Source organism: Trichomonas vaginalis, chromosome IV (assembly GCF_026262505.1).
Source record: "Trichomonas vaginalis G3 chromosome IV, whole genome shotgun sequence".
NCBI lineage: Eukaryota > Parabasalia > Trichomonadida > Trichomonadidae > Trichomonas > Trichomonas vaginalis.
This window is the reverse complement of record NC_067206.1, coordinates 30692250-30706099: the sequence shown is the minus strand read 5'-3', so window position 1 is coordinate 30706099 and position 13850 is coordinate 30692250. Positions and strand designations below refer to the sequence as shown.

At 33.5% G+C, this 13850-nt stretch overlaps 5 protein-coding genes and 2 pseudogenes across 7 annotated transcripts, besides 5 other annotated features; 2 read left to right on the top strand and 5 right to left on the bottom strand.

The window, feature by feature from the left end:
• Window positions 1-2836: part of a mobile genetic element that runs on past the window's edge.
• Window positions 1-3744: part of a mobile genetic element that runs on past the window's edge.
• TVAGG3_0197790 (uncharacterized protein) lies at window positions 30-514 on the bottom strand (the record flags this gene model as incomplete). Its single annotated transcript, XM_051226230.1, has 1 exon — window positions 30-514. A coding segment is annotated over one exon (485 nt), but the record flags the coding sequence as incomplete, so codon positions are not given.
• Window positions 2145-2836: a terminal%2Cinverted (terminal inverted repeat of Maverick-1C transposon ID:TVAGG3_0197780).
• On the bottom strand, window positions 2846-3313 carry TVAGG3_0197770 (uncharacterized protein; the record flags this gene model as incomplete). Its single annotated transcript, XM_051226229.1, has 1 exon — window positions 2846-3313. A coding segment is annotated over one exon (468 nt), but the record flags the coding sequence as incomplete, so codon positions are not given.
• Window positions 3370-3606, top strand: TVAGG3_0197760 (uncharacterized protein; the record flags this gene model as incomplete). The annotated part of the gene is made up of 1 exon (XM_001307373.2): window positions 3370-3606. A coding segment is annotated over one exon (237 nt), but the record flags the coding sequence as incomplete, so codon positions are not given.
• A 1562-nt stretch (window positions 3745-5306) lies between the features above and the next one.
• Window positions 5307-5958: a terminal%2Cinverted (terminal inverted repeat of Maverick-1C transposon ID:TVAGG3_0197710).
• Window positions 5307-9004: a mobile genetic element.
• Window positions 5959-6201, bottom strand: TVAGG3_0197740 (uncharacterized protein; the record flags this gene model as incomplete). Its single annotated transcript, XM_051226228.1, has 1 exon — window positions 5959-6201. One exon carries the CDS (start codon window positions 6199-6201, stop codon window positions 5959-5961), a length of 243 nt encoding a protein of 80 aa, XP_051111214.1.
• Window positions 6758-7116, bottom strand: TVAGG3_0197730 (annotated as a pseudogene). The gene has a single exon. A coding segment is annotated over exon 1 (359 nt).
• Window positions 7288-8980, bottom strand: TVAGG3_0197720 (annotated as a pseudogene). The gene has a single exon. A coding segment is annotated over exon 1 (1693 nt).
• Window positions 9005-9626: 622 nt separating the features above from the next.
• TVAGG3_0197700 (HNH endonuclease family) lies at window positions 9627-10331 on the top strand (the record flags this gene model as incomplete). The annotated part of the gene is made up of 1 exon (XM_051226227.1): window positions 9627-10331. One exon carries the CDS (start codon window positions 9627-9629, stop codon window positions 10329-10331), a length of 705 nt encoding a protein of 234 aa, XP_051111213.1.
• Between the last annotated feature and the right edge of the window lie 3519 nt (window positions 10332-13850).

Genomic DNA, 13850 nt, shown 5'->3' with positions numbered 1-13850 from the left:
TTTTGAAGGGGTATTTTGAAAGTTTTGACAGAATGTAGTTTGTAAGTCGTTTCATATCGTAAACTCCTGAGTATTGACGTAAGTGGTGTTTGTCAATAATTCTTTCCATCTCTTCTGAAGTCTTTTGCATTCCTGACTGTATAAATTCAACGATGGCATAATATTTCCTCTTACGTCGAATGTAACGTTGAAGAAATTCAATGAGTTCACTGTCTGGAACTTTAACGACAGAGGCTTGAACTTTTGACATAAATGTTTTCGCTGTTGAGTCCATAGAGTCTGAAGTTGCTGATATAATGATTTGGTCATAATATGAATCTTGACCTAAACGTTCTGTTATGAGTATATGACGAATGAGGTTAAATGTCTTACCTGAACCCATCTTTCCACAATAGAAATACACACCATTTGAACAGAACTCATAGTCCTTACTGAAAGGAAGAATGAGAGAAGAGTTAAGTTTGTCTGTAGTTTCATTCATGTCTTCATCTACGTCATGTATTAAATGCTTCATTTTATCTTCATTAAAAATGCAAGTCAGAAATATTCAGAACATAGCACCGAGTCTAACTGACAAGAGTATAAAGATATACTATGAACACGTTATGATGAAACCTACCAAAATTCAAGAAAGTCAGTATACTTATGAATATCCAAGACACTGGGTAGAGTATGTAGGAGGTGAGAAAGCTATTGAAATAAGACAGGTTCGAAGTATTCCAGCAGGAAGAACAATATTATTGAAGAACTTTAATGTTTGAGGTATAATGATGAAACAAAGAAGCAAGATAGTTTTCCTGTTGCTGTGTATGTGAACCTAGACACAGGAGATGACATGAAAGTTTTTTAACACAAAGCTTCAAACGGTAGTGAGAGAACAACTGACTGCGGAAGGACATCCATTACCTTCAGAAGTTACCATAGCGTATAATTTTGAAACAAATGCAATAGATTTTTAAAGTCGTCTCTGCAAAGAAGTCAGGTTTTACATTTAATGAAGCAGATGTATATTCGAATGAAAACTTCAAAGCTATGCCATGTTAGGATTAATGACGATTGCTTTAAGAAAATATTTAAATTCAGTGACTCAACGATGTCAATAGATGACCTTCGTGGAATGTTACCATCGACGTTTACAGTAGAAGGTTCAGCAGGATTGCTTACAAGATTGTCAATTGGTGGTATTTTGGTCTCGTGAGAACATTGTTAAAAATCCAGTATAAGTGAATTTGCTGAAATCTATATTATGTCTTTCAAACTATATGTATTCGCCACCGAAGCATTATAGTATAACAAACTTTGTCAGTAAGTTTAACATAAGACTTGTTGAACCTTCTTCAATGAAAGATGTTGTGCTACCTAAAGATGGAAAGGATGGACTCATTATTGAGATGATTTTAATAGCATATTAAATGAGCTTGTTTTTAAAGGTCATTCATGATGAAATAACTGTTGTAGAAGATGTTAGCAATTGTTCAGACATTTTGAAGCGTATAGATGAGATAAGAAAGAAGTTTATGAAGCCGCAACGCGGCGAGGACGAAGTCCATGAGAATGTTTATGTTTCATTGACTTTCTCCAGTAACGAGAACTTTTATGAGATAATATTGAAGAGAGATGATTTTAATATGGTGTAAATGGTAGCTTGGGCAGCTTTAGGCGCAATGGGAACAAAAGCATTAGCATTTGGAGCAAAAGCACTTGGGGCTTATGACGCAGTAAATAAAATGAGTGGAGGAAGAGTTTCGAAGACATTAGATGCAAATAAAGGAAAGATTGGAGGCTGGGTTGCAAAGAAGTTAAGATTAAATAAAATAGGACTCATAAATAAAGCATCCAATTTGGTTGCGACTGAGTCAGAAAATGCTTTAGGAAAGGACGATGAGTTTGCAAAACACGCAAAAGACTTTAATGACCAGATGAAAGGTGAAACAATGCATTTAAATAGATTCGATGGAACTAAAGAAAATGTTTCTTCTCCACCAGTAGTTCTTCCGTATGGTCCCTATGGAATGTATGGAAATCCTTACGAAAGACCATTTGACCCATTGACTGGTGGAAGTAACTGGTATCATTACGGACGAAGAAGAAAGACAGTCAAGCTGGAGACAGACGTGAAGAAAGCAACTAAAAAGAAACCAAGGAAGAGAGTTATAAAGTAATGAATTCAACGGGTGAGAAAACAGGTGAGAAAACGGGTGAGATGTCACCACTTCACCTAAATTTATTTTTGTGCTATGTTTTCATACATGTGAGGGTGGTGATATCATTAATTTTTAAGTTTATTTTTTATTTTTACTGAAAATTTTTATTTGGATGTAAATGACAGAACAAAAGCAACTCATTCGAATTCCACAGTATAACAAACATACATTTAAACATTTATTCTTCCTTCCTGAGCATAACATGTTCTTTCAAATACATCCGAGACCAGTTGACTTTTCATTGACTGTGTATAAAGATAGAAATAGTTATATCATTAAACCATATGATGACGAAGGTAAGTTATGTAAATTGTACGTTAAGAAGTTAGAGAAAGTTTATGGCTTCAAGTATGACTACAATAGGGTTAACACTGATGATGAAGATATTGAGGAAAATTTATGAGAACATTAGTGAAGTTGTTAGTGAGAACGATAGTGAGAACGTTTATTTTTACATTAGTGAGTTCGTTAGTGAAGTGAAGTGGTTGGCGGTTTTGTAAATATTTAATGTTAAGTTAGTTTTTGCGTTTGTGTTGTAAAATATATGTTAACGGTTTTGTAAAGTGTCAAATTCACAAGTATTGCGTACGGAGGAACGCAGTGCCACAGTACACGAGACTTGTATACTAACTAATATTTATTTTGTTTAATATTCTAACTCTTCTTCTTAGTTGAGGAATTTGTTTCTTTTGTTCAATAATTTCATGTTTTACGTTTTTAACAAACTCTTCATTAATTTTGGTTTCCTGTTCTTTTACTGGTGGGTCTGGATTTTTTGATTCCGTTTGCTTTTCAATGAAATTTACAAATTTAGCTATTAATTCTTGATTCGTTATCGAAAGTACATCGGGTTTAGGTTCTGGTTTAGGTTCTGATTTTATTTCGGCGCTCTGCGCCAAGACCGAAGGTCCTGGTTTAGGTTCTGATTTCGTTTCAGATGGAGGAGGTTTAATATCTATTTTATCAGTTTCCGAATTCGTTAATGGAACTCTTCTTTTTCTTACATAAATTTTTCCATCTTTACTTGTTGATACATAATATAATGGATGCTGAATTCCTCTTGCATCATTTAATATAATCGATCGTCTCTCAGATTTTGATAGGCTCATATTTAATTCAAATAAAATTTTTAAATTTTGAATTTTTTATCGGTAATCAAATGAGTCAGGGATTAGATATTGAAGCCATCAAAAAAGAAATTCGTGAGCAGATATTAACAGAACTAAAGACATCAAAAACAGAAGAAAAACCAGAAAAACCAAAAAGGAAATTAAGTGAAAAGCAGTTAGCCGCATTAGCTGCAGGAAGAGAGAAGAACCCGCGAATGAAAGCAAAAAGAGAACGTGAGGCTAAAGAAAAGGCGGAGAAGGAAAAGGCTGAATCCGTTGAGAAGAAAGAATAAATGATATATTTTTGTTTGTAATAAATGTATAGACAAGTACCTTTAACAGTTGCTTTCAGTTCTGAAGACGAAAATGTTAAAATAAATGGAAATAGAATTACCTTTAAACTACCTATTGACTGGTCTGTTAATATAAACACCGTTATAACATGCTTCATGACAAAGGTTTTGCCTGTGCCAGCCCTGCCTTGTAAAAATAAAAGTTTTGGTTTGTTAGTATTTTGAGGTTCATTTCATACAAAGTCTACAATAGAATCAGCAATTTCGACCTGATGTTCTTCTAAATCTGGCGAAATAAATTTTGTATTATGATTAAATGGGTTTATATTATGGATATATTGGTGTAACTCTTCTGGCAGAGGAACCCTTAAGTGAATGAATGTTGATGTTAATATTTCCATAAACAATAATTCAGTATGATCTTCATCCTTTAGATTATCTTTAAACATATTTAGAAGCATATTAAAAGGAGCACCTTGTTTGCAAAATAGAACAAACAAAAATCTAAGATCAGATGGCGGACGATGATGTGCAATTGCATCTCTGAGAGCAATTTCAAATCTATTATCATCTTTAATTAATCCCATTGCACGTGCACATTCATCAAAATTGTTGTATCTAATATTTTCATAAGTCTGATAATCATCAAAAGACCTAGCTGCAATAGCTAATATTATTAAACGTAATGCAAACATTTGAATATTGGCAATTTTCACTGTTTTTAATGTACAAATTTTTTCTTCTTCCTTTCTTTAACACCTTTAACAGGTATTCCAGAATCTAAAATATTTGATTGTGATTCATCTACTAACATAAAATTTGATTTATATTGACAAAAGGTTAAAGCATCCATATTAGGTCCCGGAGGTCTGGCAAAATATCGCTCTAACTGGCTCATTGTTGATTCCAGAATCTTCTGGACATATGAATCATCCACATTCGGCTTTGTGAATATTTTTCTTTGTCCAGGAAGATGAAAACTAAGAATACAAACTGCAGGATTTAAGATTTTTTGTTTATAAGATGCCATTACTGCAAAACAATAGCATGCCGGAACGCACAATGATGCAGCGTACTGGTATAAATAATTATTTGGTTTTATTTCTTTTCCTTTAAAATATTTTTTTTTCTTGCAATGTTATATCAGATGATTCATTATTTTTAGAAACGTATTTTACCATATACCCGATTGGTTCTGTAGAATTAACAATTTCAATTTCTAAATGAGCACGATAGAACATTAGTAATTGTGGATTATAAGGAACAATGTTAGCTGCAGATTGATTTCTTTTTAATTCATATCTTTTTTTAATTAATTGAGTTTGCTCTCTTGGTGGTTTTGGATAACCGTATATGCATTTTCCATTCTTATCTCGACATCGATGTGTGCAAGTATGCGTTTCATATTTCTTAATTAATTGAATTAAATCTTCATTCCTCTCTTTATTTTGTAAATTAAAGTCATCATCAGGAATGCAGCATGTAACAACGCTATCAACCTTCTCTATGTCATCTGTATCAAAATCACTCCAGATAAGTATATTGGCGTGCGGCAGCCCTCTTTGTTGATATTCATCACGAACAAAGAGGGCTTTTATCTTTCCTAAGATTTTAGATTTCCTTAAATAATCGAGAAATTTTGTCTTGCGTTGATGAAAAACACGACTGATAAGCGAAGAATTTGATAAATAACTTTTTTTAGTTAGTATACAAGTCTTGAGTATGGTGGCACTGCGTTCCACCTTACCCAATACTTGTGAATTTGACACTTTACAAAACCGTTAACGTATATTTTACAACATGAACGTAAAAACTAACTTAACCTTAAATATTTACAAAGCCGCCAACAATTTCACCTCACTATCGTTCTCACTAACAACTTCACTAATGTTCTCATAAATTTTCCTCAATATCTTCATCATCAGTGTTAACCCTATTGTAGTCATACTTGAAGCCATAAACTTTCTCTAACTTCTTAACGTACAATTTACATAACTTACCTTCGTCATCGTATGGTTTAATGATATAACTATTTCTATCTTTATAAACAGTCAATGAAAAGTCAACTGGTCTCGGATGTATTTGAAAGAACATGTTATGCTCAGGAAGGAAGAATAAATGTTTAAATGTATGTTTGTTATATGTTTTGATTTGTATGAGTTGCTTTTGTTCTGTCATTACATCCAAATAAAATAAAAATAATTTTAAAAAATAAAATAAAAAATAAATGATATCACCACCCTCACACGTATGAAAACATAGCACAAAAATAAATTTAGGTGAAGTGGTGAGATCTAACCCGATTTCTAACCCGATTTCTAACCTCATTTCTACCCTGTTGAATTCATTGCTTTATAACTCACTGTCGTCTGCTTTCTCCAACTCTTCTAACTTCTTCTTAAGTTCAGCAATGTTGTCCTCATGAAGTTTAATCTTTCTCAAAATTCCTTCTTTATCTAATGGTTGCTTTATCTTTCTAAACTGAACTCTACCATCCTTCATAGTATGAATGTAAAAACCTTCTGGAATAGTTCCTGATTTAATGTATTCTACCAAAAACTTTTGTTTCATTGCTTCAGTGACTTTAGTCGTCATTTTACTCTAAGGTGAAGCTAGCACAGCGATAATGGATTTCATGACTTTTTAGTATTTCATGCAATCTTAACAGATAGCCTTACAAGTACTTCCAGTGTCCCTAGCTGTCCCTCCTTTTTATATAACTCCATGACATTTATAATCTCGCGAAACTTAACAGGTAGCATAACAGATTAAAATCAGATGAGGTTTTGAACCAAAATTTCTAAGCAACGTTGTCAAGGATTTTGAGGAACTAGGGACAGAGTGTGGCAAAGTCCAAGATTTAATTTATCTTCATCTGTTTCATCAGCTATCTCATCTAATATGCCAATATTTTATTCATAACTCGTGGCAAACTCACTAACTTTCATTATGTTCATCTGCATGCTTCATCTGATAGAAAGTATGACTTTCATTAACTCTGTGAGATAATGAAAACTACTAGGGACAGAGACCATGGCAAAGTTTATGACTTTCATTATTTCCAGAACTTAATGAAAACTACTAGGGACAGAGACCATGGCAAAGTTCATGATTTAATTTATTCTCTCACTAACGACAAAAATAAATGTCCTCACTTCTTAACAAAGTAATATGTGCTTCTTACACCACCATAGCTCAAACGTTTCTTTTCAAACATCGATTGAAACTTATTTTGAGCCATTGGCTTTAGTCTCTTTTTCTTCAAATACGCCAAGAAATCTTCTTCACATCTTTTCACTTCATAGCCTTCTTTAAACTCCTCCTTGTTAAGTTCTATGAAATCCTTTATCTCATTCTTTGTTGCAATGGCTTCTTCACGAACGACATCGTGAACTATTTCATCACTGTTCTCATGTATGACCTCCTCACTGTTCTCATGAACTATTTCATCACTGTTCTCATGTATGACCTCCTCACTGTTCTCATGAACTATTTCATCACTGTTCTCATGTATGACCTCCTCACTGTTCTCATGAACTATTTCATCACTGTTCTCATGAACGACCTCCTTACTGTTCTCATGAACTATTTCATCATTGTTCTCATGTATGACCTCCTCACTGTTCTCATGAACTATTTCATCACTGTTCTCATGTATGACCTCCTCACTGTTCTCATGAACTATTTCAACACTGTTCTCATGTACGACCTCCTCACTGTCTTTCATAAGCGTTTCAAAGTCTCCTTTACTCATTACTTCAATCTCATGCTGTTCACAGTAGTACTTAAACTCACTGTATATGTCTTTGTTGTATGTTATATTGCTTCCCATGTACTCCATGAATTTTTCAAGCACTTCCTCATAATTCACTGTTTCTTTCTTTCCACGACCTTCTAATATCATACTTGCTTCGTAAATATAACTTCTTGCAGAACCGTCTCGCTTTCTACTTCTCTTCACAAATTCTCTCATCTTGCCACCAAATACATTTGAACTACATGCAAAGAATTCATTCTCCTTCGCAAATTCTTTATATCTTCTGTAGCACTCTGTACAATTCCATCCGGATACAAACTTTTCATAGAACTCCTCGTAAAACATTTGGTAAGGTGTTTTGTTCATTTCGATGAGTTCTTGTTTAGCCCTGGTGAATGGTATCTTCCTTACATCAAATTCACTTAAATCTTTCTCATGAAGTACGTCAGTAAGTTTGAATAAAACTCTTCATTAAAGCTTTCAATGAGATTTGAGAAATATTCGTAATTTCCTTTGTATCTGCTGCTTACGTCAATGACAACAAATCTTCTGTCGTCTTTGTCAATCTTTACTGAGTTGAAGTTGTTAGATATCATGATGATATTACAAACATTCTCTATCTTTCTTACTGGCTGACACTTCTGATTTAAGTCCAACTGAGTCTCTGTTACTATTGACTTTAGTGCGTCGTGGTTCATGACCTTAGACGTATCGCATGAGCTTAGTTCATTGCATACGATGAGCTTCATGTTCTCAATAGCAGCATTGAATCTACCAACCACATTCTCTATTGCCGTTATATTATTGTTGGCGTACTTGCTAATGAGCTCGCATAGAACATTACTAAGTACATTCTTACCAGTTCCTTGCTTTCCTATTAACAAAAGTACTGTTCCAGTCTTTCCACAAGGATTTTGAACGATGTAGGCGAACCAGTTCAAAACATACTCATAAAGCTCTTCATCCTCATTACATATGACATCGTGAACATGTTTCAAATATCCTTCAATAACGCTTTCATCTACTTCATTCAGTACCTCATACTCATATCCTCTGAAATAGCTGTAAATGTCATCTCTTTCGTCAAAGAATCTCATGCCTGACTTCATAAGATAGTTCTTGTTCTGACCCGCTTCATAAATCATCAGTGCGTTCACATCCTTCTCCTCAATACGTCCTACATAAACACTCTTCATGAGCTTATTGAATTCCTTGCTATCTACTGACACAAGTGTTGTTGTGTCTCGTATTCCATCATAATCTTTCACTAGATATGTCATACGTGCTCCGTCAATAACGACAACACATCTTCTTAAGTCATTTATAACACTAGCTATGTCAATACCGTCCTCACTCATGTACTTATTTTTCCTCAAGTCCTTTAGTGTGAAAGTGTCTCTAAGTTCTATTTCAAACAATTCATTTACACATCCTTTGCAATACTTCTCTATAAAAATATTTCTGTCGTTCTTTACTAAGTTTCTTAACAGCTCTGAAGAACCATGTGTTTTGACTCAAACATCCTTCACAACTTCTCTCATTCATTCCTAGTTCTTTCATGTCATTATCTTCAACCTCTATGGTCTCATTGACTAAGGTCAAAGGGTTCTTAGTCATTGCTGGTCTTATCTGAAACAATGTTTGTGCAACAGGTTTAACTAGTTCAGCAACGTCCTTCCTTAATATGAATAGCTGTTTCCACTCATCTTTGCTAACAGTTCTTTCATAACCACTGACAGTAATGATTTCATTTGCTGACCTTAGACACTTATGTTCTATCATTTGTATTGCTTTTGTGTAAGGCTTTCGTGAGCATAGGTTGTATATGTCATTCCTGCAATGTTCATTCATACCAATAGTACTAAATCCTTTCTTTGCTGTTGAGTGCATAATATCCATTAGTTCCTGTGTTCGTATTGCTGTCTCATAAAATACAACAAGACCTTTGTCATCTATGACGTACTTACCGAAAACATTGCTTATATTCTTTAACCATGAAATAACATCCTCATTCATGCTGTCAAACATGAAGTAAGGTCTTACATACTCTTCACTTATAAGATACTCCACAAAGTACTTGTTAAGCTCTATGTCCTCGTGAGCGATTTCATTAGGTTTGATATTAGTTCCTTTTGTCATTGCTGTCATGTACTTCACTCTCATAGTTCCTTTCAATAGCGTAAAAGTACTTCATTGTTTCATAACTGCTCTAAATTCTGTTCAAAATTCGTACAACATAACTTTTTAACATTAGTGAAAGAACATGAGCGAAACAACAACATCTAACATTACAGAAGAAGTCAATGACAATGCCGATGAAAACATTACAGAAGGAGCTAGTGAAAATATTGACGAGTTCAGTGAGGAAGAAGATATTGAGGACGTCAATGAGAACGTTAGTGGGGAACAAACTCAATGGGAAACATTGAGAAATCATGAAGATTATGAGATTTGTACGACATATCCTTTTACTATTCGTCGAAAGAAAAACAAACATATTAAGAGTGAATGCTTAAATAATCATGGTTATATTGAGCTTAGTTTAAACAACAAAATGTACTTAAAGCATAGAATTATTGCAGAACAGTGGATTGAAAATCCAAACAATTTGAAAGAAATAGACCATATAAATCATGATAGAACGGACAACAGAATCTCAAACCTTCGTTGGTGTTCTAGATCTGAAAACAATAGAAATAAAAGCAAGTATGGCGATATAGTTTATGAGTTCGTTGATGAAATATCTGACGAAGCTGTTGAAATAACAGATTATGGTAAGCATTCGTTTGAGTTCTACTACTATGTTGAGAATGAGGACGCATTCTATTATTATACAGGTCTTAACTATCGAAAACTTCATATAAACTTTACAAAAACAGGTGCTGCTTATGTTTGTATGATAGATACAGAAAACAAGAGTGTAATTTTATTCATAAACAAATTCAAACGCTTGTACGGCTTCATGTAGGACAAACATTATTTTTCAACACTAACGCCAACACTTAGGACAAACATTCATGACTAACATTACTGTATAACATAAATGTTTTGTCATGATTTAATCGTATATGCTTTGTCATGATTTCTTCGTATATGTTTTGTCATGATTTAATCGTATATGTTTTGTCAAGACTTCTTCGTATATGTTTTGTCATGACTTCTTCGTATATGCTTTGTCATGATTTAATCGTATATGCTTTGTCAAGGTTTCTTCGTATATGTTTTGTCAAGACTTCTTCGTATATGCTTTGTCATGACTTCATCGTATATGTTTTGTCAAACATGAACGTATATGTTTTATCATGACTTCTTCGTATATGTTTTGTCATGACTTCTTCGTATATGTTTTGTCAAACATGAACGTAAATGTTTTGTCAAACATGAACGTAAATGTTTTGTCATGACTTCATCGTAATGAGTGTAAATGATTTCATATAATTGCTTACCTCGGAAAACCGAGAGAAGAGATTCCATATGAAAATCGCAAGAATTTGGCTCCTGGTTTGAAATATTATTATGTTCATAGACTTCTTCGTATATGTTTTGTCAAACATGAACGTATATGTTTTATCATGACTTCTTCGTATATGTTTTGTCATGACTTCTTCGTATATGTTTTGTCAAACATGAACGTAAATGTTTTATCATGACTTCTTCGTATATGTTTTATCATGACTTCTTCGTATATGTTTTGTCATGACTTCTTCGTATATGTTTTGTCAAACATGAACGTAAATGTTTTGTCAAACATGAACGTAAATGTTTTGTCATGACTTCATCGTAATGAGTGTAAATGATTTCATATAATTGCTTACCTCGGAAAACCGAGAGAAGAGATTCCATATGAAAATCGCAAGAATTTGGCTCCTGGTTTGAAATATTATTATGTTCATAGACTTCTTCGTATATGTTTTGTCAAACATGAACGTATATGTTTTGTCATGATTTCATCGTAAATGTTTTGTCAAGGTTTCTTCGTATATGTTTTGTCATGATTTCATCGTATATGTTTTGTCATGATTTTATCGTAAATGATTTGTCAAGATTTCATCGTAATGAGTGTAAATGAACCAAAAATAATGTTTACGTTCATGTTTGACAACAACACAGGAGGAAGGCAGTTATGAATTATTTTTGAAGAACTGAAGGTGCTACCATGTTACCATGTGCTACCAGGTTAATGAACTTCTCTGAAAAAATGAGACAACATGACATTTTGACAACACAGCAGGGGAAGGCAGTTATGAATTATTTTTGAAGAACTGAAGGTGTCACTACGTCACCATGTGTCACTCGGTTAATTAACTTCTCTTAAAAAGTGTGACAACATGACATTTTGACAACAACACAGGAAATAAATGTTTACGTAAATGTTTTGTCAAGACTTCTTCGTTTATGTTTTGTCAAACATGAGCGTAAATGTTTTGTCATGACTTCATCGTAATGAGCGTATATGCTTTGTCATGATTTCATCGTAAATGTTTTGTCATGACTTCATCGTATATGTTTTGTCATGACTTCATCGTAATGAGCGTAAATCAGACAAAAATATATTTTAGGTGAAGAGGTGAGATCTCACCTCTTTTCTCACCTCTTTTCTCACCTCATGAATTTTCATGACTTCTTCATCGTATATGCTTTGTCAAACATGAACGTATATGCTTTGTCATGACTTCTTCATCGGAATGAGCGTAAATGTTTTGTCATGATTTCATCGTACATGTTTTGTCATGATTTCATCGTAAATGTTTTGTCATGATTTCATCGTAAATGCTTTGTCATGACTTCTTCATCGGAATGAGTGTAAATGTTTTGTCATGATTTCATCGTACATGTTTTGTCATGATTTCATCGTACATGTTTTGTCGAAACTTCTTCGTATATGCTTTGTCAAGACTTCTTCATCGGAATGAGCGTAAATCAGACAAAAATATATTTTAGGTGAAGAGGTGAGATCTCACCTCTTTTCTCACCTCTTTTCTCACCTCATGAATTTTCATGACTTCTTCATCGTATATGCTTTGTCAAACATGAACGTATATGCTTTGTCATGACTTCTTCATCGGAATGAGTGTAAATGTTTTGTCAAGACTTCTTCATCGTAATGAGTGTAAATGTTTTGTCATGATTTCATCGTAAATGTTTTGTCATGACTTCATCGTAATGAGCGTATATGTTTTGTCATGATTTCATCGTACATGTTTTGTCGAAACTTCTTCGTATATGCTTTGTCAAGACTTCTTCATCGGAATGAGCGTAAATCAGACAAAAATATATTTTAGGTGAAGAGGTGAGATCTCACCTCTTTTCTCACCTCTTTTCTCACCTCATGAATTTTCATGACTTCTTCATCGTATATGCTTTGTCAAACATGAACGTATATGCTTTGTCATGACTTCTTCATCGGAATGAGCGTAAATGTTTTGTCAAGACTTCTTCATCGTAATGAGTGTAAATGTTTTGTCATGATTTCATCGTATATGCTTTGTCATGACTTCTTCATCGGAATGAGCGTAAATGTTTTGTCAAGACTTCTTCATCGTAATGAGTGTAAATGTTTTGTCATGATTTCATCGTACATGTTTTGTCATGATTTCATCGTACATGTTTTGTCGAAACTTCTTCGTATATGCTTTGTCAAGACTTCTTCATCGGAATGAGCGTAAATCAGACAAAAATATATTTTAGGTGAAGAGGTGAGATCTCACCTCTTTTCTCACCTCTTTTCTCACCTCATGAATTTTCATGACTTCTTCATCGTATATGCTTTGTCATGACTTCATCGTAATGAGCGTAAATCAGACAAAAATAATGTTTATGTTAGAATGTTAGATCTAACACCTTTTCTAACATGTTTTCTAACATGGAGGATTTCATTAGATATAAATATTATTTGGTGAAAGTATCCTAAAAATATTTGATGGACTTTAACTAAAATAATGTTTAGGGAAGAATGTTTATATCAGATGAAACAGTAAAGTATTATATCTATTAAATCGTCTATGATGTAAATTGTGTATAGAATGAAATGAAGGAAGAATGTGTATATCTAATGAAACAGTAAAGTATTATATCTATTAAATCGTCTATGATATAAATTGTGTATAGAATGAAATGAAGGAAGAATGTGTATATCTAATGAAATCCTCCATGTTAGAAAACATGTTAGAAAAGGTGTTAGATCTAACATTCTAACATAAACATTATTTTTGTCTGATTTACGCTCATTACGATGAAGTCATGACAAAGCATATACGCTCATTACGATGAAGTCATGACAAAGCATATACGTTCATGTTTGACAAAGCATATACGATGAAGAAGTCATGAAAATTCATGAGGTGAGAAAAGAGGTGAGAAAAGAGGTGAGATCTCACCTCTTCACCTAAAATATATTTTTGTCTGATTTACGCTCATTCCGATGAAGAAGTCTTGACAAAGCATATACGAAGAAGTTTCGACAAAACATGTACGATGAAATCATGAC